Genomic DNA, 24,240 nt, shown 5'->3' on the forward strand with positions numbered 1-24,240 from the left:
ATAGGTGCATGGAGGACCTTCAGAAAACTCTTGACATTAACTCAGGAATTAGGATTGTTAATAAACTGGCGAAAGTCACAGTTAGTCCCATTTCATGAGCTAGTCTATTTGGGGATGAGGATAGACTCGGTGAGTTTTCGGGCTTTCCTTCCCCACAAAGATTAGAGTCATGCTTGCAGAAGGTGGAGCAATTTCTAGTCCTTCAGAAATGCTCAGGGAATAAATGGATGAGTTTATTGGGCATGCTATCCTCAAAAGAACAGTCCGTGACACTGGGGAGACTGCATATGATAAATCTACAGTTCTTCCTCAGGACGAACTTGAACAGGAAGAAATTTCTGGACTGTCATGTTCAGAATCACACAAGAAATAAAGGAGGACCTGCAGTGGTGGAAGTCAAGAGACAGGCTTGTAGAAGGGAAATCTCTCCTACCGCGGACCCACAACCTAGTGTTCTTCTCAGACGCGTCAGATCAAGGTTGGAGAGCGATTTTAGGGGAAAAGGAAGTATCAGGCACTTGGAATGCACAACAAAAACTGTGGCATATAAATCAGAGGGAGTTGACTGCCATCCACTGGGGGTTGTTGGAATTTGCGGACAATCTGCAACAAAGGAGTGGTGGTACATTCAGACTGTACGTCAGTGCTCTTGTACATAAGAAAACAAGGAGGAACCCACTCACTTTCTCTTTGCGAGATGGCAAGAACCCTGTTGTTATGGGCGAATCAGAATCAAACAATATTATTAACATGGTTCGTTCAGGGGAAACTCAATGTACTCACGGATGAACTAAGCTGCAAGAAGCAGTTCCTTCACGCAGAATGGATGACAAACCCAGTGGTATGCCATAAATTGTGGAGACTAAGGGGAAAACCAACGATAGACCTGTTTGCCACAGCAAAAAACCATTGTCTCCCCCTTTACTGTTCACTAGCTCCAGACCAGAAAGCATGGGCAACGGATGCGATGCTTTTTGACTGGTCGAACAAGGACTTGTACGCTTTTCCTCCATTTAGGGATGGTGAGAGAAGTCGTCAACAAATTCAGAACTCACCACAACATTGCAATGACTCTCATTGCTCCATTCTGGCCAGTGCAATAATGGTTCCCACATCTATTAAATCTACTGGTGGATTGGCCAAGGTTACTCCTTCAGGAGACAGATCTACTCAGAGACAGCCCTGCTTCAGAAGATTCCATCAAGGACTGTCCACTACATGCTGCTTGGGAATGACATAAATAGTGTAGAACAAGATGACCTTGGAGTCATTATTGCCAAGGACTTAAAATCCACAAAACAATGAATAAAAGCTGAAAAGAAGGCACAGAAACTTGTGGGATACATAAAGAGGCAGTTCAAATACAGAAACAAGGCAACAGTGATGCAGCTCTACACATCAATAGTTAGACTTCATCTTGCATATGCAGTACAGTTTTGGTCACTCACGCTAAGAAAGGACATAAATAGATTAGAAGGGGTACAAGCAAGAGCCACAAAGCTAATTTCATCCATCAGGCAAATAGGTCACCAAAGATGGCTAGAGAACCTGAATATGTTGGCTTAAAAGTACGATGATTGTTAGGACATCTAATAGAAACACTCAAAATACTGAGAGGCATAACAAAAGTAGACAGTAACCTTTTAAGGTAAAATGAAAATCAGACAAGAAATAATTGCCACCAGAAGTTGTAAACAGCAAAGAAAGCTAGACAAAATAATGAGGACGCTATGAATGAACATTAAAACCTGCTCCTAGAGATAAGTGAGCACATGATATCTCCTCGGATGGACTAATAAGTCTTTGAGACATCCTAATCCTTGTAACTCTTTGTAAACAGCAATAATATTAATTCTTTAAAGAAAATACTATAGTGAATTAGCAAAATTTTAGTTTATAAATTTTAAAATTATGTAAGAATAAAAGAGAATCTCATTATCCCAATCTTTTAATTTCCAGACTTGGCGAGAGGGGGGCAGCAAGAGTTGGGGAGTGTTGTATCTTAGTGGGTCTGAATAATTGTTGCCATCTTGGCTGTCAAAGGATATTCTCTCTCTCTCTCTCTCTCTCTCTCTCTCTCTCTCTCTCTCTCTCTCTCTCTCTCTCTCTCTCTCTCTCTCTCTCTCTCTCTCTCTCTCTCTCTCTCTCTGCAGGCAAGTAATGCAGAGACTTCGTCAGTTTCTTTGTTTACAAATTAGTAATATAGAAGGATGTCGGGAAACTCTTGAAGTTATCTAAAATATATATATTCTCTGAAGTGGTATTACATCTCTGAGATAGACGTTTCAGAAGAGTGTTGTACTAAGGAAGTCAGAGGAGGAAGAAGTGAATAATACATTTGAATGTACATTCAAAGAGGTTACAAACTTGAGAAGGTACACACTCACGAACACCTCTTTCAGGTCATGATGATTCAACAAACTCATTTAGTTCTCGTTGGACCCAGATCTAGGTTCCCAGCGCAAGATGATGTTCGTTCATGTGTTTGTTGTTATGCTTACCTAGCCTTCGTGTGTATACTGCACTGCAAAGTAGAGCAGTTACATCTCTGAGGCTGCCACTTCCCCTCTTCAGGAAGCGCTTCATCAGGTTTTGGGAGGCGCCGTCACATTAAGGTAATTGAATATGCCCACAAAGGTGGTACAAAGGGCTACATCATTTCATTAAGGCCACTGGAAATATTTGTGGCTCTCATCTCAAAACTATCTCACGCCTTTATCATCGTCTGCAGCTGCCTGACTTTAAGAATTTTGTACAAACCATGAAATTCTTTAAAATCCTGGTCTGTCAGTGGGATAGAGAAGGCACAAAATCACTGTGTATAACAAACTATAACCGTAGTCTTTGTCTGTATCTAAACCTGACCTAGTTACTACCATTTTAGGCACTGGAATCTCACTCACAACAGGATTCACATACATACTTGGATAAAGCTAAGTCATTACTGACAATAATGTCAACACCATCAATGGGCAAACTGTCAACGACTGCTAGTTTCACTTCTCCTGACACTACTGGACCTCCCAAATTTACCTTCAACAAAGGACAAATAACATAAGTTCAGAAATCCACCTAACATGACTTTTTCTTCCATGTTGATTTCTGCCTTGTTTGGCACACTCTCTCTCCTAATTAGGGAGACACATCTAATTAGGGAGACAGCAGCTCATGTGTCCCGAAGCAAGACTACTTTTCTCGAATCTCCTCCTCCAAGAAATTCTCCATAAAATTTCCTAGTTTCTCTCATCACGTCATTCCTACTTGATAAAAGGTCAACTAGAGGCTGGTTTCTAAACGTCCCTCCTTTCTACTGCACAATTTCTTGCTTATTGCCCTTTCTCATTACATCGGAAACAAGTTAATTATGAGCTACTAAATGCCCTTTATTCTTACAAATGTTAGACATATGACCAGGTTTTCCGCATGGATAACAGTAATAGTCACTTTTATTCACATTGCTATTACTAGAACTGAAACCTTTACTGCTTTGTACTCTACCAGACGAAGGATCATTTTGCTTCTTACTGACACTTAAATTATGAGTCAAACTATATTCGTCTGCTAACCTAGTTGCTCCTGCAATTGCCTATCTTCTATATAAAGTTTAATCTCAGGAGATACATTATCTTTGAAGTTTTCTAACAATACTAAGTTCTTCAGACCGTCAAAATCATCAACTTTAGCGGAAGTTAACCAATCACAAAACAGTCTTTCTAACTTCTTACTGTATTCTACATACATAATACAGTATTCTCGTCCCTTCTCAAACTTTTAAATTTCTTACGGTATGCCTACGGTACTAACCTGTATGCGCCAAGAACAGTTTCTTTCCCAATATCATAACCATCACATTACCTACTTAGACATGCAACTATACACAGTAAGTGCCCGACCACACAAAACTGACTGTAAATATAGTCGACATTTCTTTAGGAGAACCTACTCTTTCCATTAATTTCTCAAAACACATGAAATATTTCATTACATCTTCCTCATCAAACTTTGGTACTAATTTCAAGACTGCACTCATACCTAAATCATCAGCTTCATTTTCGTTCTTGCCTGTCTGACTGTTCAGAGTACTTTCCCTTAAACGAGCGATTTCCAACTCATGCTTACATTCTTTCTCTCTTTCTTCCTGCTGCATTACCAACATTTCTCTCTCTTACTGCATTTTCATTATTTCTCTCTCTTGCTGCATTTTCATTACTTCTCTCTCTTGCTGCATTTTCATTACTTCTCTCTCAGCTGCTCTTTCATCTCTCATACTTTTCTCTTTCTTTCCCTTCAACATACTCACGGAGATCATTCCCCTCTAGACCTAGAAGCTTACCAGACTCAATAAACTCTTTCATCATCTCACTCATTCTGTTTCTTTCTATATTCTCCCTGTTTCAATCTGTTACGGTGCCGAATATCCTGGCAAGGTCGCTAACTGTTACGGACCGGGATCCGCTCAAGTTCTTTATTATAATAAACAAAGGATTCAACACTAACAATTGAAACTCTGAATAGGAATATAGAAAGAAACTCAAATAGAACAGAAGTTTATTTACAAGCTTATTCACAAAAATAAATGCAGAATAGATTCTCCTATTTACATAACAAAATTGAATCTGACAATATGTGAAAAGGGGGAAACAGTGCAGTAATAAAATACTTGCTGGCCAGTTTTACTGCTGTTGAAATCAGTACTCGAAGTGAGGGCTTCATAAAAGGGGACAGTAGAAACTTCAAACGGCTTCTTAACTTCGTTACTGCAGGAAGGAATGCCTTAGTCTCGAAACTTGATGGGCGGGTTACTCCTCAAAACCACTTGTAGAACGTTTCTTCTCTGAAAGGGTTACTCAACGTCGGGATCTCTCTCTCTCTCTCTCTCTCTCTCTCTCTCTCTCTCTCTCTCTCTCTCTCTCTCTCTGACTACGGACAACGTTGTTTCCGTTCCCACTCTTTCTCGTGTGTCCTCTTCCTCTCTTATCCTTCGTCGCTTCCTTCTCCTCTTATCTCTGATGATCTCCTTCTCTCTACTTCCTCAGGGTTCTATATATATACGTAAATCTCGGGGTGGGGCTGAAAAGGGTGGAGCTCAACCAGCGAACATCACCGTCCCTTGACAGGAACTTTTTAGAAGGTTCTCAACGAAATGTTACATCATAATACACAGCGTTCCTAACGATGGCCGTGTGCTGGAGTTCCACAACACACTAGAGTATTCCCGAACAATCATGCGAACAGACGCCTCCAACATGTGTGGGAAAGCCTCCTTGCTGCAGACCTACTCGAAGAAGATACATTTTCCTTTAATATATGTTTCTTTGCTATAGAGCGATTACCATGACATTGGTACACATCCCTGCAAATACAGGTAGTCCCCAGTAATTGGCGGACGCGGTTAATGGCAATCCGGTTTTACAAATCAAGGATTTATGGCACCATAAAGAGCCATGATCCGGTTATCAATAATAGTAAAGTTATGGTGCCATAACATGCCTAACAGAGGTGCCATTAACCAGTTATCAGCGCCATTAACCAGTTATTGGCATATAAGCGCCATAAATTGCCAAGTTTCAGTCAATAGCGGTTTTTGCTTATCAGCACCACGCCAAATTGGAACCCCCGCCGATAACTGAGGACTGCCTGTATTTTATGTTGTAAGGGGGCTTGGTTATCGACAATCCGGTTTTACGGCACTAGTCTAGCAACAAGGAAATTTTACACTGATGTGCTGCAATTTCTGCTTATTGGCTCTGATAATCGGGTATTGGTGCAGATTCACACCGTAGGGATGCAACCCTTGCTGATAACCTGGGACTGCCTGTATATTAATGTAAACACAGCAGAATTTCAATAACGTACGTATTTGCTTTTCTTAAGCCAGCTGTCTGCAGAGAAAGAGCATAGGATGCTGTGATGCTGTATACCCAGGACCAATGATACTCAACGCACTATTGGCTTTTGTCTGCAAAGCAGCCAATCCAGGAGTGCCATTCATTTTCCTTTGCGCTCATTGGCTGGACCCTCAAGACCATACAGCAAAGATGGGATTGTGGGATGCCGCATGCCGGCATCTCTGCCAGTTCTCTGCATAGTTAGTAGCATCTGTATTTTTGTGTATCTCAGCCAGTCATACCCTAAGAAGCCTCCTAAACACCCTACTCCTTCTAAGGCTTCTGGCAAAGAGCCTAAACAAAAGAAGGTGGTCATGAAGCTCAACGAAAAGGAAAACTTCTTGATATGTTCAAGAAAGGCTAAAGTTACACCGCGGTAGCACACATTTTAGCGGAACAGAGAGTATCATAAGGTACAGTAGGGCTCAAATCTCATGCGACATGATTCTTTTTGTATCGTCCAGATTCTCAAACTCAACGTGGCGTTGCCAAGTAGTGTTAAGCTTTTTTTTTTCTATTGTCATACATGTCGACAAGTTTGCGAATTCACAGCTAGCCCTATTTTCCTAGCCCTATTTTCCTTATGGTTATATAATTATGATCCCTTTTATGCATTTGTGTGATTCATAATCTGTTTTCTGGGCTCAGCTCGTGTCGGCCTATGAAAGGATCCTTAATATCATTCTTTCTAGGTAAAATTAACCTAAAATTACCAGAGAAAAACAAAATTAAGAAAATGTCAGTAAAACTGACTCGCTCACTCTTAAAAAGAAGTGTCGGTATGATAATAGGGGCGAGTGTGGAACACTACCACGAGACAATCACCAATTAGAACTTCCAATCAGAATCCCCCCAAGAGAGAGCTGATACCAACGGGCGATGCAGCCGCTACTACTACTACTAGAGGACGCCACGGACAGCAGCGCCCCTAGCGGACATCCTTAATTTTTAGCGCTAGCGTCAAGACGCGATTTTTCCTTGTGCTGTGCTATTTCTGGATTTATCTCTATAATCTACCATGGAACGCTCTGCTATTGCCACGGCTAAGTTAAGTAACTCATAAGTAATATTTTACCTCATTTTTATCTTCCGGGTACCTGTATTTTCCTCTTAATAGGTCATATACGGTTCCCCGGTTGTCTCGTGGCGGCGCCATGCTGCCTCGTAAGAATTCCCGGTCCTCCATACTGGGACTTCTTATACTTATGGGCTTACTATATTACGTTCATTGTTTTTACATCGAGTTTTAGCTAGTTCAGCCCTTCTACCATTTCTCTTAGTTTGGTATTTAGGGCTATTATTATGATTATTCCGGCCCAGCATCCCGGCTCTTGCTCTTCATCGGCTATCGCTGGCTCCGAGTAGGCTTCTGTTTCTTGGAACAGTCTGCCTCCTCCTGGGCTTCTTTCTCTTTTACTAAAAGTGTCTTTTCCATCTTTTCGATGTATAATTTTATTATATTTAGGGTGTTAGGCTAGCCTAGGTGCTTGTTCCTTGTATTGGTACAGCCTGGTTCACGTGGCCCTCTCACGGTTGTGTTGCTCGCGGCCTAGGCCACTTGCGGTCACGTGTTCCATCGCACCTTACCCTACCCCCGCCCTCCCCTTCTGGTATAGGGAGGAGCTGGGGGACCCCTTGGTTGTCATGACAACCTCAGTTGCCTTCTCTCACTCCTTCTCTGAGGCGACCAGGGGTTCCTCCCAGCGGGGGGTATAGGGCGACCACTCATGAGGTACCGGGTCTCCGTGCGGGTAGTCGGTGAGGCGGGGAGGAGTAGGCCATCCCTCCCCCCTCTCTCACTCCCGCCGTGTTACACCGAGACCTTCCTCCCCCCCTCCCCAGTTGCTCAGCCACCTCCCTCGCTATACGAAAGGAGCCTTCCGTCGCAGCCGGGGCACCTTTGGTTATAGATTACTGGCTCCGCTAGCGGGCGGGGCGGGCACCTCTAGTGGTCGGTTGCTTGCCTACTATATCCTTACATCTCTCCCCCGCTACCGGAAGGGAGCTTGCTTCTTACCCGCGCACTCTTCTAGTAGACGGGCGGAGGGAGGTTTGTATTATTATTATTTTAAGGATATACCCTAATTTTACAATGAATTGTGTAATATGATATTTTTATCTACCATCCCCGCCATTTTCCGTCGTGGTTTCCATTTACCACCACTCCTGGTTGGTTCCCTTTTGTGTCCCCGCCATCAGCGGAGCTATAGCCTAGAGCACACAACCAACCTAGTTACCACACGTATTTTGGCGGGGCTCTGGTTTAATCTAACTTTATCGCTCCGGCACCAGCGGAGCATCTGTTAGACTGTAAGTGTTTACCTGGTACTCATGTATCTTTCCACTTACAGGCTACCAACTGTCAGGTCCCAGCGTGCAACGCGACGTTGTACGACCCCTGCGGACACGATGAGTGCAGGTCTCACGCCCCCTGTGCCACGTCATACAATGAGATGATCGTCTGGCACCCAGAAGCCTGCGCCATTTGCTACGACCTGGTTGGTCAGCTGGGAGATGGGTAAGTCCGTTATAGGCTTCCTTATCATTTTACTAACAACCCTTAGTCATAAGTTTGTTAACCCCGTTCCGCCACTGGAAGCTAATCTCGCTTTTCTTTCAGGCTACTGGTGTGAGGGAAGTCGCCCTCGCCACCCTGAAAGCGTGGGTGGGCGGCTTCGGGAAGAACGCCGCCAAAGGCCAGCCCTACATTCTGGATAAGAAGCTGGCCGTCCAGATCTTCCCTGCGGGCAAGTCGATCGGTTACGTTGACCCCTTGTCCGCTGCCCCTCTGATAGCCTCCATCCAGCAAGACCTCCAGCAATCCTTTGGGGTCGTAGCCTCCCAGGAGTCGGTCCCGGACGTCGCTGCCCTGGACCTTAACATCGAGCCTATGGCGGTAGGGGTGGATGATTTGTTGGTTGAGGTAGGTGTGTCGGGCGCCCAAGGTCTTTCCTTGGGTGCTCCTGGATCTTCTCCTGTCCCTTCTTCCAGTGCTTCATTCCAAGGCTTTGTGGGATCTGAGATCCCTACCCGCTCTCCCGCTCTCTCTGTACCCCCAAAGGTGAAGGGACAGAGAGAACCGAAGACTCTGGCCAAGACAACTTCGAGGAAGTCGTCTTCGTCTTCTTCGGCTAGGAAGTCGTCGACTTCCTACGCCGATGCGGTGAAAGCGAAGCCGAGCTCTTCTCACTCGAAGAGCTCCAGAAGCAAGGCTTCGAAGGAAGAAGGCTCGCGCTCCCGCCGAGCCAGTGCCTTCTCCCCGCCTCCACCGCTTCCACTCCGGCTACGCCGGTAGGAGGAGCAGGGCCTAGCACCTTTGATCCTCTGCTTTCTCAGCAGTGGTGATGCAACAGGTGGGCGAGCTGGTTGGCTCGCAAGTCTCCGCCCTGGGGACGAGATTCGAGCAGATGTTTCGCACAGTTGTCGAGCACTCTGTCTCAATCAGGCCAATCGATCCAAGACCTCTCTAACAGGGTTAGAGAAAATGAGGACCGAGTAGCTGGGCTATCTCAGGTTCCTCTTTCAGTCTCCCCAGCGCCAAGCACTGGGATTCTCCAACTCCCGCCATACGAATCTCTGCCAGCTTTCTCCATGGAGAACCCATGGAGAGTAGCTGCCTACGCTCCTTTCAAGGATGGGATGATCTCTATCCCGGAGTGTGGGACTCGAAGGATTGAGGACTTCGAGTTTTACCCTCCAGGTCTGACGCAGCCTTTCATCGGTTATGCTAGGCTGACCGTAACGGCTCTCACTAGGGAAGACAAGATCTCTAGAGAGTCGGTCCTATACAGTAGAGATCATGCTCAGCGGGAATGGGTTCACTGCCTTGAGGACTGGGAGTGTACGAATACTAAACTCCAGGCCTACAAGAGTCCCTTCACTATTTTCGCGACGGAAGAGGATGTTTCTCTTCCGTTCGCCACGAAATTAGTGGAGAAGTCCCATTCAGGCAGTCCTCAAGGATGAGCCCATCCCACAGTTGAGGGAGGCGGAGTCTACTTCTCCGCTCTTCCCAGCTTTCGGAGAATTGTGGGAGAACTTGCCAGCTACGTTCACGCTGGGTAAGCTCAAACCGGACTGCGCCATGGACCAGTTCGGCGAGAAGCTACCAAGACTGCCGGATTCCCTAATCCAGGCAGAGTTTGATGCGCGAACCAGGTTTGGCAGGTCCCTCAATTCCCTTATAATTACGGAAATGGCTGCCCTCTCTTATGCTACGGAACCGCTGTTCAAGATTTTGGCGAAATCTCAGTTCCAGACGGTACTAACGGACGCTTTTGACTTCTTCCAGGCTAGGAGGAACTGCCGAAAGCATGTTCTACAAGAATGTACTATTAGGCATGAGCCGAATAGACTCTTGGCCTCTAGCATGTGGGGAGCGGATCTCTTCCCAGAGTCCGCTGTCAACGAAGTACACCACGAAGCTGCTAGGCTCAACCAGAGCCTTAGAGCTAGGTGGGGTATTTCCTCGAAGAGGAAACAAGATTCCGTTCCCACTGCTGGTAAGAAACCCCGAAGAAGGCTGGTAAGAGGTTCCAGCCGTATCAGAAACACCAGCAACAGCAGCAATTTGTGCAGGCGGTCCCGTTACCCAACAAGGACAACCTGCTAGTTCGAAGCAGAACCAGCCTATCCTCCTGTTGTCCCCTCAATCTCAGCCATCCACCTCCTACGCTATCTCGCCGGCCTTCAACCCTTCATATGAGGCTCAAGGCTACAAACAGCCGAGAGGTAGGGCGAGAGGTTACTTTCGTCAGCGTGGCGCAGGAAGGGCGACAAGGAGCAGGCAGTTCAGAGGAGGGCGTGGTGGCCAACCCGCCCCATCAACAATGAGGCTCCCCAGGTAGGAGGGAGGCTGTTCCTCTTCCGCCACAGGTGGGGGTTCAGCAATTGGGCACAGAGCATAGTGTCCAAAGGATTGGGCTGGAGTTGGATCAAAGATCCTCCTCCAATCAAATCATTCCACCAGATACCGTCAGAGGAATTGACAGATTACGCGGAAGAACTCCTTCAGAAAGGAGCTATTGCGAGAGTCAAGCATCTAAAATTTCAAGGTCGCTTATTCAGCGTGCCAAAGAAAGGCTCAACAAAAAGAAGGGTAATCTTAGACTTGTCAAAGCTAAACTCTTTCATTCGTTGCGACAAGTTCAAAATGCTTACCCTCTCGCAAGTAAGGACCTTACTTCCGCGTGGAGCCGTCACATGCTCCATCGATCTTACAGACGCATACTATCATATCCCTATAGCCAGGCACTTCCGCCCATTCCTAGGATTCAGGCTAGGAAATCAAACATTCTCATTCAAAGTGATGCCCTTCGGTCTGAATGTAGCCCCCAGGGTATTCACAAAAATAGCAGAAGTGGTTGTACAACAATTGAGAGCTCAGGGAATCATGGTAGCAGCATACCTCGACGATTGGTTGATCTGGGCACCAACAGTCGAGGAATGTCTCAAAGCCACCAAAAAGGTAGTTCACTTTCTGGAACATCTGGGGTTCCAGATAAACAAAACGAAATCCAGACTTACTCCGGAATCTCGTTTTCAGTGGCTAGGAATCCAATGGATTTGTCTTCCCACAATCTGTCAATTCCAGTGGCCAAACGGAAGGAAATAGCAAAATCTGTCAGGCAATTTCTCAAATGCAAACAAACGTCAAGGAGAAACCAGGAGAGAACCCTAGGATCCCTTCAGTTAGCTTCAGTAACAGATATCCTTCTGAAGGCAAGGCTGAAAGATATAAATCGAATTTGGCGGTCAAGAGCAAACTCCAAATATCGAGACAAGTTGTCAGTAATTCCACAGATCCTCCGCAATCAACTACGGCCTTGGTCAAAAGTAAAGAACTTAGCCAAGAAAGTACCCCTTCAATATCCCCTTCCAGTGTTAACCATTCACACGGATGCATCCCTGTCCGGGTGGGGGGGATACTCTCAATTCAAACAGGTTCAGGGGACTTGGTCAGTTCAATTTCGCCAGCTCCACATAAACGTGTTGGAAGCAATGGCAGTATTTCTTACTCTGAAGAGACTGCTTCCCCCGAAGAAGTCTCATCTAAGGCTAGTTTTGGACAGTGCAGTGGTAGTTCATTGCATCAACAGAGGAGGGTCCAAATCCAAGCATGTGAATCATGTCATGATAGCCATTTTTGCATTAGCAAACAAACACAAATGGCATCTGTCTGCCACTCACCTGGCAGGAGTAAGGAATGTGATAGCAGACGCCCTGTCCCGGTCAGTTCCTCTGGAATCAGAGTGGTCTCTAGACGACGGGTCATTCCAGTGGGTAAGCCTGAGAGTCCCAGGTCTCCAAGTGGATCTCTTCGCCTCACAAGCGAACCACAAGCTCCCTTGCTATGTGGCCCCCAACCTGGACCCTCTGGCTTATGCCACGGACGCCCTGTCATTGGACTGGAATCAGTGGAGGAGGATTTATGTTTTTCCTCCAGTGAATCTTCTCTTGAAAGTCCTAAGCAAACTAAGGTCTTTCAAAGGGATAGTAGCTCTGATTGCACCGGACTGGCCCAAGAGCAACTGGTATCCTCTTCTTCTGGAATTGGGTCTCCGACCTCAACGGATCCCCAATCCCAAGCTATCACAATCAGTACAAATGAGGACTGTGTTCGCTTCCTCAGGAATTCTCCAGACCCTAACTTTATGGACTTCATGAAGTTTGCGGCTAATAAAGATGCTGATATTGATCCACAGAATATTCTCTTCCTAGAATCAGATAAGAGAGAGTCAACCATTAGACAATATGACTCAGCTGTTAAAAAATTAGCATCTTTCTTGAGAGAATCGAACACCACAACCATGACAGTTAATCTGGCTATATCCTTTTTCAGATCCTTGTTTGAAAAAGGTTTAGCAGCTAGCACTATTACCACTCATAAATCAGCTTTGAAGAAAATCTTTCAAGTAGGTTTTCAGATAGATCTGACTGAATCTTATTTCACATCTATCCCCAAAGCCTGTGCTAGACTTAGACCTTCTCAGAGGCCTACTACAGTTTCATGGTTCTTAAATGATGTCCTCAAACTAGCTTCAGATACTGACAACTCATCTTGTACATTCATAATGCTCCTGAGGAAGACATTATTCTTATTAAGCCTAGCCTCAGGAGCTAGAATTTCAGAACTGTCGGCTCTATCCAGGGATGCGGGTCATGTGGAATTCCTCCTTCAGGAGAAGTTCTACTTGCTCCGGATCGTAGCTTTTTAGCCAAAAATGAGGATCCTCTTGCAAGGTGGGCTCCTTGGAAGGTTATCCCACTTCCACAGGATCCTTCTCTCTGCCCAGTATCAACTCTTAGAGCCTTTCTATCTCGTACTTCTTCAAGATCCTCAGGTGCTCTCTTCATGAGAGAAAAAGGTGGTACTTTGTCAGTAAAAGGTATTAGACAACAAATCCTTTACTTCATTAAACAAGCCAACCCTGAGTCATTCCCAAAAGCACATGATATCAGGGGAGTAGCCACCTCAATTAATTATTTTCAACATATGAACTTTGAGGATCTTAGAAAGTATACTGGATGGAAATCCCCGACAGTCTTTAAACGGCATTATTTATAAAGTCCTTGGAATCTTTAAAGTTTTCAGCAGTAGCAGCGGGAAACATTGTTTCCCCTGATACTGTTTAGTAGTTGTAGTATAGATCCAGGTCTCCTTTCTACCTACATCATCCAACATGCCTCACCCTATCGCCAGGCTACTCGAATATCATAGCCTTAGCCGTTGAATCATATAGTGGATTGTCCCTTATTTTTTTGCTAGGGACATCCACACTTGTACTGATAATGTACTTCAGTGTACCTACCCTTATTTTTATGCTAGGGTAGGACACAATGTGTTTGTATATATTTTGCCCTACTGTATAATGATGGACTTCAGTGTACCTACCCTTATTTTTATGCTAGGGTAGGACACAAGTGTTTGTATATATTTTGCCATATTGTATTAATGATGGACTTTCAGTGTACCTACCCTTATTTTTATGCTAGGTAGGACACAATGAGTTTGTATATTTTGTAAATATGTTAAGTAAATCCCTTTTGTTTATATTACATGCATCACTGTAATTTACTGTAATTACCATTTAAGTACTTTAAGATTACTAACGTTCTATTGTTTTACTGTTTAGTATAAGTTAGTTTAAGTGCTTAGTTTGTATGCTGTAATTGATTTACTTATATTATATCCATCATTTTACACTGCTTTTCATTGTTCCTTTTTTCCCATCTTGTCTGTTTCTCTGGTACTCTTTCATAGGCCGACACGAGCTGAGCCCAGAAAAGGGATTTTTGACGAAGGAAAATCTATTTCTGGGTGATTGGCTCGTGTCGCCCTATGAAACCCCCCCTTTATGTTTGTTCCCCCCCTTGCAGGACAAGATGTTTTTAGATGTTTTTAGATTAAGGATGTCCGCTAGGGGCGCTGCTGTCCGTGGCGTCCTCTAGTAGTAGTAGTAGCGGCTGCATCGCCCGTTGGTATCAGCTCTCTCTTGGGGGGATTCTGATTGGAAGTTCTAATTGGTGATTGTCTCGTGGTAGTGTTCCACACTCGCCCCTATTATCATACCGACACTTCTTTTTAAGAGTGAGCGAGTCAGTTTTACTGACATTTTCTTAATTTTGTTTTTCTCTGGTAATTTTAGGTTAATTTTACCTAGAAAGAATGATATTAAGGATCCTTTCATAGGGCGACACGAGCCAATCACCCAGAAATAGATTTTTCCTTCGTCAAAAATCCCTTATTTGAACTGATTTTTTTTATGTTACTTAGTTCAAAGTGTGGTGTGATATTGTTTGCGGTGCTTTCAATGAAAGCGCACTTAATATGCTCCTCGGACTGGTCAACATAACTAGTACGTCTGCAGCATTATGACAGTAGACCTAATAATCTCAACAGTCATGACAACATTTTCAAAGTAGGAATATGAATTACAACCAGTGTTCTTTGAATGTTGATGTTTATGCTGTGTTTAAGCTGCCTGTATGTTCCAAAATGTTTCATAGGCCTAAAGAAATAATCTATGCCTTCTGAGATGTAGCCTAATCTGTTACTAATGAATTTGTTTGTAGAGATTACCTGTTCTTTGATGAATACGATAGAATATAAATTACGACCAGTTTTCTTTGAATGTTGAAGTTTTAGACTGCGTTTAAGCTGGCTGTATGTTGCAAAATGATTTATAGGCCTAAAAGATATTCTAAGTCTTCTGAAATGTTAACTGTTACTAATGTTTTTATTTGCAAAGATTACCTGTTTTTTGAGGAATAAAAGATGCTGCTGATTCTGATTATATGGAGAAGATGGCTATTAATCAAAATATCGTAAGTGTATTAACTATCAAGACGTATGGAACACTTGTTTTTCAACTGGTTTAAAATATTATTTTCTTAAAATTCCTTCTGCTCACTTTTGGTGTATAATTTATTCTTTCATAAGGTAACTTGAAGTGCAAGAATGTGAAGATAACCTCATTTGCTTCCTGGCCAGAAATTGTTAATAAAAAGATGCGACTGTTAAGTGTAAAGTAAAGAAATCTAACACCTAGGCCTAGGAACAATATCTTGGCTTTGACAAAAGAATACTTGCATATGCGAATATTTGCAAGTATGCCATCATTTTTTAAATATTTAAGAATTATAACAAATAATTATGTATGAAAATCATAATATTCTTCTAAAACATATAAAGTAAATGTTTTCAAGATAATTTCATTGTCGCTAGTCAGTGTAGACCTACTTATGTTACACTGGGTGGTTGTTGTTGCACCGACACTAATGATCCATCACACACGCTCCCCTCACACGTTGATATCGGTGGGCGCATTCTACTTTTGTATATACAGGTGTAAAAGCAGTCAAATAAGACTAGTTAAAATTTTATGCTTGCTTTTGAAACATCGTTAATGCTATGACAATTTTTTTCGTTTTTTTATTTAACAATTGAACTGATGCTTGATGATAACTTCATTTTGGTCAAATGCTTCAGCGATGTGTGAACGAAAGTTTTGAAAATGTTTCGAAAGAGATTTTTCTGAAATTTGCTACACGTGACATTTTCTTACAATAAGGTCATAATATGAAGCATATTATGACCTTATTGTATTCAATAATCGCGTTTCTGCATTGAAATAATAGACAGATATAGAGCATGTTAGGTTGCCAGTTAGTGAATTTTGAACGAAATGCTATGGAAACATGTCGCATGAGATTTGAGCATCACTGTACATCAAGAAGAAAGAGGCAGAGATACGAAAGGCTGTAAACATGAGCTTTGGTAGTGCAAAAACAGTTTTGAAATCTGCACTGGCATTTTGGATAAAGGACTGCTATAAGAAGAACTTGCCCCTCCAACATCATTTGCAAAAAAGCATGACAATTGTACTGGCATTTTTCAACTGCTACAGAAGGTGATGACGCTGGGGAAATAGAATGCTTAGGCTTCAATGAACCCATGTTAGAAGACAAAGAAGAATAAGAGGAGGAAGAGCCACAGCAGGACTATCGTCAGCTCCTGAAGGTTTTCAGGCCAGCAAGGTGTGGTTCAGTTGTTTTCAGAGGCAGTTCCAGCTGAAGAATGTTTCTCTGTATGTGGAAGCAGCATCTGCAGACATGGAAGTGACTGTGAAATATCCAGAGACCTTCAAGAAAATCATAGAGGAGAGGGCTACCATTCATAACAGGTATTCATTATGGATGAGACTGGCCTGCGCTTGAAGAAGTTGCTGTCCCATACATACCTCATGAAGGACGAAGCCAAAGCCTCCGGATTCAAGGCTCAGAAGGATAGGCCTACCCTCCTAATGTGTGGGAATGCAGCTGTCTTCATGCTGAAACCAGGCCTCATTCACAAGGCTGCAAACCCTAGCCCCCTCAAGAATAAGAACAAGGTGTTGCTGCCTATGTTTTGGATGCACAACCCCAAGGCCTGGATCACCCTTCGTCAGTCTAGTTAGAAGATACCTGAACAACTTGGACATGGAGTTCAAGATGTTGAGTATCCGTATGATATACATACTCTTAATAGTATTAAGTTATATTAATGTATATTGATGTAGGATGCTAGTTAAAGGTATACACATACATTGGTGTTTGAACTGTCAAGATAGACAGTTATAAGCATTTTTAGTGTTTTTTTTTTAAGTATTTGCCGATTTTAGCTATTTGCGGGAGGTTTTGGTACTATGTTTCCCCTGCGAATACGGGGGGGTCAACTATACTCTGCTTCGGGTTCTCAACTGCTCCCCCGGAGTTCACTCAAGTGTTCCCCCTTGTGTCAGCTTGGGTCCATTCACACAGGATACATCTGTTGAGGTATCTTGATGATTGGCTTGTCCTGGTGAGCTCCCACTTGCAGTTGCTCCAAAATAGGGATCGACTTCTTGATTTTACTGCAGCCTAGGGGTAGTAGTAAATCTCGAGTCAGACTCTTATGTCAGCAGGTTCAGGAAGGCAGCCCAGCTGTTTCTGGCTCAACGGGAGTTGCTAGCTTGGCAGTGGCAAGTTGTCATTGTTGGAGAAACTGGTCCCTCATGGGCATTTCCAGTTTCACTGAAAGTAATTCCTTATGTTAAAGACCTCAGGTTTTAATGAGCCTTCTATAGCTGTTTCCATCTTGAACGGCTTATTTCTTAATTGGTTTTGGCAGGTGTTGTAGTGACATATGCCCTTTCTGATTTTAGCCTTCCATATTTATCTGAGCATGGAACCAGCTCTTGAATTTGGTCTTGCTTGTCCTTTCAGTGGGATAGAAATCCACACATGCTGACTTAAAAAGAATTACAGGCAGCATAAAATCCCACCATGAAGATGACAAAATACCAAACAAAAATGCATAATGCATTTGATATGGTGCAGGTCAGCAAAATTACCAAACTTTACTAATGTGCTGTAAATTTTGTATATTGTTACTTTGAAGAGGGGGATATGAAGCTTAGTGAGGCCTCAAAGTTGTTACAGTGACTTGGGACAATTGAGTCTTAGTTGCTGAATTAAGGCCTGGCTGTGCTTCACTTTGTCATCTTCAGGGTAAGATTACATAAAATTTACCGTACAATGGATAATGTGATTTGGTAGTTTGATTGTTGTGTGCTGTATTTAATGCATTATTTATGTTTTGTCATTCTCAAAGTAAGATTTTATGCTGTATGTACAGATGGCCAACGAAGAATTGGCTTAGTTTCTCAATTCATTGTTCGTTATGGAAATATTGCCATATGCAGGTGCCAGATTATTTACTTAACAATAAATAACATTTCCTTTCAAAGGTGCTATAATTGAAATAAATTACATTAGAACTGAGTAGACTTATTCAATGTATTAAAGATAATTATTTTGCAAACTAAGGAAAATATATACCGATGGGTCCACGATTTCTAATTTTATTCTCAACTCTAGCTTCGTGACAGCATACCAAAGATTTTGAAGTTGGCTTTGCTGCCACTCGAGTCTTGACTCAACGTATCGTACTGCACTGGGGTGTTGTCATTTCGTCTCCTACAGCCGATAAATAATACATCAAGGCGTTAACATTCTTTGAAAACGATGTTTAGTTAAACTAATTTTGTCCTTTGATCAATAAAATAATTTGCATGACACATTTAGTGGGCCTAAATTGGACTTCTGATTTTCCCACATGATTTGCCTAGGTCTATTTTCAGCAGAATACACTCTCGGATACGTAATATTAATGAATATTTAAATCGACTATATATATATATATATAATATATATATATATATATATATATATATATATACTATATATATATATATATATATATATATATTATATATATATATATATATACTATATATATATATATATATATATATAATATATATATATATATATATATATATATATATATATATTAATCTGCTTTATTTGACTACTCCCGTTATTCTTGTTTTATTAGCCATGTTCGCCTTTCTTCTTATCCTTTTCATAATTGCTTAACATAATTAACTCAGACCTAGCAATTCAAAGTAAAAAACCAATCATAAAAAGAATCAAACGAATATAATTCAGTCTTATTTTTTATCGAATTCCTTGCATATCACCCTGGTTCATTTGGACACCTTGGAAAGCTATGGGAGTCAAAACTGACGAATACATTAAGAAAGGCGTACTTTCCTTAAAGCTTTCTTAGGCTGATCTTTTTGTAGCTATTCATTTCTTCTAAATAGAAATTAATTCAAATTAGTTTCACATATATACCCACTAGACCTACTGCTATAAGCATATTATAAGTAGCTGAAAGGATAAGAAATATGAAAGGTGATGCTCTCGTTTAAGTCTATTTCATATGTTTTTTTGTTTTTTTGTTTTCAAGAAAAACCTACTGCTTTAATCAAGGGTTGCTCTTTGACGGCTACAGGGTGTAACATGAGTGTATGCACATATTTTGTGGAATGAAAGATAAAGTTTCTTTGAACAGAAAATATTTTATAAACATGCATTTTAAGGCGTCCGTTGTCGGTGCGGGGAATTTTAAAATAACCGTTATCATTAGTGATGCTTTCACGAGATGGAGTTCGTAGTGAGAAGTCGGATTTAGTCGCCTGAGATGTAGAAGAGAGCGCAGGTGGCGTATAGGAGTGATGGAAGGATTAGGCCGATGTTAATAAAGTATCTCCCAATAAAATGTATTCTTTAGGTTTTGAAGAAAAAAATGCATGCATCATTGAAACCGTTTCCCTCCCTATCCGTGGTATTCACTGGTCACCGATGAAAAACAAAACAAAAAGAGTAAGCCTAACTGAATCTCTCATCCATCAAAGAAAAGTTTGCTTACTCATTAGACTTATTCATTAGACAACTATCAAAGACTTCAAGTGTAGATTTAAAAATCTCTTCCTCTTCATCTAAAGTATTCATCAGACACCAGTCATAAGCGTAGAGCTAGTTATGATTCCTGGTTCAGCAATATCGTGACGAGGCACTAGAATTCAAAATTGACAAATGAATGTTGCTCAGCAACATTTTCACTACTGTATTGTCTTGCTCTCTTGTGGTGCTCCGCGGTGTTCCACCTCTAGGCCCATGTTCTAAATTTTGCCGTTCTTTAAACAATTTTATTCATCTATGTATGATTCTCTCCGGTTTATTAAGCTTTCTTGATATCTCTCCAACAGGAACTTGCACCGAATGCAGTGCAATCATTCTCTCGCTTATCGAGGGATGTTTCTTAGACCGATAAATGGCACATTGACATTAGATTCCCGTGCACATAACATCAAAAGCAATAGAGTGAGGTCGCCTGGTTCACACTGTTAAGATATCGTTTTATTTTTTATTTTTGTTTTTAAATTTGTTAGCATTTTGTGAGATTCTAATGTTTTCTGTAAAATTTAACAAATGGAATTGTTCAACTACCTTCAACTTAATATTGAAATGATAATTTAAGGACTATGTTTATGCGATACTACTAATGATAGGTGTCTCCTATCTATTTGGTAATGTATATCTATGGTTGTGATATGACGTTTTTTATCACTTCGTTTCGTTCACGTCAATTTTGCTATATGGAAAATAGTTTTAAACAATAACATAACATAATGTTCTAAAGATATCAGTGACTGTTTTTAACGTCATTACACATGATTTCTTCCATCTTTGAAAAGAAAAATAGATAAATAAGACATAAATCATGCGTCAGGCAGGTGAATGAAAAATTATGAAACTCTGCCACGAGTACTTAAATTTATTTTGGTGTGTATGTGTAGGTGTGCATGTCTATCCCCCTTTGGGGTAGGTGGTGTAAGCTAGCCCAACTCAGTTCTGGTTCCAAGCCTAGATAAATGGGGAGGGTTGGCACCAGGAAGGGCATCTATGCAAATAAACATCTGCTGAAATCAAACAGAAATGAGCTGTTCAAGATAGAAACAGCTGGAAGAGGCTCATTGATAATAGCAACCCCAACTTGGGATAAGCTAAAATAAAGTATACATGTGCATGTCTATACGTTTGTGAGCGTGTTTGAAATTTGACATTGTTGCTTAATTAATGAAGGAACTGAATTACAGGTAGGTGGAGTAGTTAAGGTCTACCTGTAGGGATGATACATCCTAGAGGTATGAGTCTTTGACTGCTGTTGTTAAGTTAATTTTAGAATCTAATGAGGCAATTCAGGTTCAAAGATAAGATACAGATGTATGCCTGTGATTTCCTGATTTCTTGTGGCAGCTTACTGCTCTTTCTTGAGACTCAGTTTTTGTCTTTTGCATTGAAATACTTGTTTGCCCTTTACAGGAGCTTTTGTCAAAAGAAAGAGTGGTGTGGGAAGGATGGCAAACACATGCTGTATACCAGCTTATTTTCGCCTCAGGAATCATAACAACTTTCACCATCAATCCTATGACTGGAGATCTAACAAAAATAGTGTTTGACAAATTTCTTGTTGGAAAACTTCTATCAGAGCATCTTGCAGATGGTAAGCATACGTTGCATGCATTACTTAGTATTATCTTGCAGAAATGTTTGCTTGCTTGCATGTTGTTGTAATAGTATATGTATTTAAGTGAACATTGATTAATTCATAAATACTGCTAACATTAGATTTTAAGAGGGATAAGAACAGATGTCAGGAGTCAACACAAGAAATTACTAATCAACTATTATATGGTGCATGGATTAGAACCTTTTAGCTTCACTCAGTTGATGTGTTACCTTAGCCAAATACGTTTTAAGTATATTATCTCATATTTAGAAGTCAGAATATTATAATGTTTAAATGAGATTATTATCAAGAGGAGAATTCCTTAAAAAATCTTCAAGTTTTATGTTGAAGGTAAGCCATAGTTTATTGCTGCATTTAAGCTTGCTTACCATGAAAAAAGGAAGCTTATCATATAAGGAGAACAGTTGATTGGCCTTTTGTGAGATAATTTCATTATGCTTAGAAATCAACCTCAGGTGGTATGAGAGAGCTGAGAGAGCTTAGAATGAGGGTGTGAAAGAGATCTTGCTCTCCATTGGTGATGACCATAAGTGGTGGCCTACCCTCGAGTCATCACTAGGAAGTTGATTCAAGCTTGCCTTTCCATGTAGGAGCTGATGGAACTGCTTTATATTGCTTTAAACAGAAGCCAGAACTTTTGGCTCAAGTCTTTGTGAGTAGTATTGCCTCAGTCATGCTTTCCAGAGGCTAAGTTGCATTCAGTAGCCTTCAAGTCTAAAGTAGTCAAAACTTTGCCATTGGGCCTTGACGGTTTTGGTGGCATAGGTCCTAATGGGATTTTTCCCATCAATCTTAAAAAAGATGCTGATTTCATTGGTACAAAGAGCAGTAATATTTTCAGATTAGTTGGACTTTCAAGTTTTCATTCTGTTTGGAGGAAGGGAAACATTGCTGCATCATGTATGGGGTTGGATTGGTGGGTTACGTGCTCGCCCACCAATTTGGTAGTTGCAAGTTCGATTCCCCGCTCTGCCAACATGGAATCAGAGGAATTTATTTCTGGTGATTAGAAATTGATTTCTCAATATATTGTGGTTTGGATTCCACAATAATCTGCGGGTCCCGTTGCTAGGTAACCAATTGGTTCCTAGCCATGTAAAAAAAATATCTAATCCTTCGGGCTGGCCCTAGGAGAATTGTTAATCAGCTCAGTGGTCTGGTAAAACTAAGACATACTTAACCTAAGGGACTAAGTCTGTCCTAATGCCCCCCTGAATATTGGCTGATTTCAGTTACACTTGTTTTATTGAAGTTTTTGAGAAGCTGCTCTCTAAGCATCTTAGTAGGTTTTTTTTATGCTAATAATCTGCTACCAGCATTACAATTTGGGTTTTGTAAAGGCTGTGATACTTGTGATTCACTCTTGTCAATATTTACTATTAGGTAGGATGCTCTAAGTGAGAGTGCTGAGGCAAACATTGTCAGTCTAGATTTTATTGTAGCCCTTGACTGTGTGAGTCATGAAGCATTTATTTACAAGCTAAGATCATTGGAAATTTTTGGATCCCCTATTTATATTGTTAATTACTTTTTAATATGAAGAATTCAAAGCATCTGTGTTGATGACCTGTATAGTAGTAGGTATAGTAACATCATTTCAGGTGTTCCTCAAGGTAGTGTTCTTGTACCTTTGCTATGTATTATCTATATACTAGTGACATGTGATAAGGTCTGGAGAACAAACTGATTGCTTGTACTAATTATACTACTCTTCTAGCTGTTGGACCTTCTCTGTGCCTTAGGTCAGTGGTTGCTGAATCCTTGAATAGAGATCTGGCACATATTCATGAGTGGAATAGGCTCTGGGGCATGAAGCTTAACTCTTCTAAAAGTTGATCCAGAACACTTCTGCCTTTGCATCCTGATTTATATTTAAATGGTACAGTTTTATATGTCAGTGACTTTTAAGATTTTAGGTGTAACTTTTAATAAGAAATTGACTTTTGAGAAGCCTATATATAATATTGCTTTCAGTTTTCTCGTAAAGTTGGTACACTGTATACTGTATTGCAGAAATGTTTTCAAGTGTTTCATGATGAAGCTGTTAAATGTAAGTTTTTTAACTCTTTTTCTCCTCCCTTGTTTGGTGTACTACTGTTCTCCAGTGTGGTCATTGGGGGCTGACTCTCATGTCAAACTCTTGGTAAAGTTAACTGTCAAGTTTATCTTGCGACCTCTTAATGTTGACTTGTGCCACAGGTGTAAAGTGAGTATATTTGTTGCATCAAATGTACTACAATAACAAAGATCCGTTGCATTCTTCTTTACCTGATCTAACAGTTTTTCTTTGCAACACTAGGGAGGCTGCTGCAGCAAAGTACATCATTTTCTAGCATCATTTTCATTGGAGTTTCATCTTGGCAACAACTAAAATGTGGAATAGTTTGCCTAGTGCAGTTGTGGAGCATTCTGATCTGCTAATGTTTAAGTGATGAACACTTTCATGCCTCCTTTCTGCTGATGTCTCTTGAATGCAAGTGTATTGGTTTTATTTTCTATTCCTTCATATTTAATTATTCATCAGCTTTCCATGTAATTTGTCTCTATATGCAGGCTGATTTCCCTTTGAAGCCTTCTTGGGTATTTAGTCTTGATGCTGTCCAATAGAGTTGTCAGCTGAAGATTTAAAGAAAGAAAAGCACTTACGTATTCTCTTATTGCACATTTTTTCTTCTTGCAACCTGCTCATCTCATGTTTTTTTGTAACTATGAACAATATGCAAAACATGATATATAAAAAAACTAAAGTTAAGTTAATGAATGAAAGAAAAGTTAATGGATAAGTAAACAAGAATTAACCCATAGCTCCACTAAGACAATAAATATTATCAAGTTATTAGAATGTGTGAAAAAAAAAGATTATAGACTTCTGTTTATTAGTTTTCATTT

General features: G+C 41.2%; 1 protein-coding gene across 4 annotated transcripts in view; it reads left to right on the forward strand.

The window, feature by feature from the left end:
* Positions 1-24,240, forward strand: part of LOC135221733 (WD repeat-containing and planar cell polarity effector protein fritz homolog) — a 248,545-nt gene that overhangs the window by 105,078 nt on the left and 119,227 nt on the right. For all 4 annotated transcript variants that reach the window (XM_064259528.1, XM_064259531.1, XM_064259530.1 and 1 more), the window contains exon 4: positions 21,144-21,324. In XM_064259528.1, the coding sequence (XP_064115598.1) occupies positions 21,144-21,324 (181 nt within the window). The remainder of the gene's footprint in view (positions 1-21,143; positions 21,325-24,240) is intronic.

The sequence above is a fragment of the Macrobrachium nipponense genome, chromosome 3 (genome assembly GCF_015104395.2).
Source record: "Macrobrachium nipponense isolate FS-2020 chromosome 3, ASM1510439v2, whole genome shotgun sequence".
NCBI lineage: Eukaryota > Metazoa > Arthropoda > Malacostraca > Decapoda > Palaemonidae > Macrobrachium > Macrobrachium nipponense.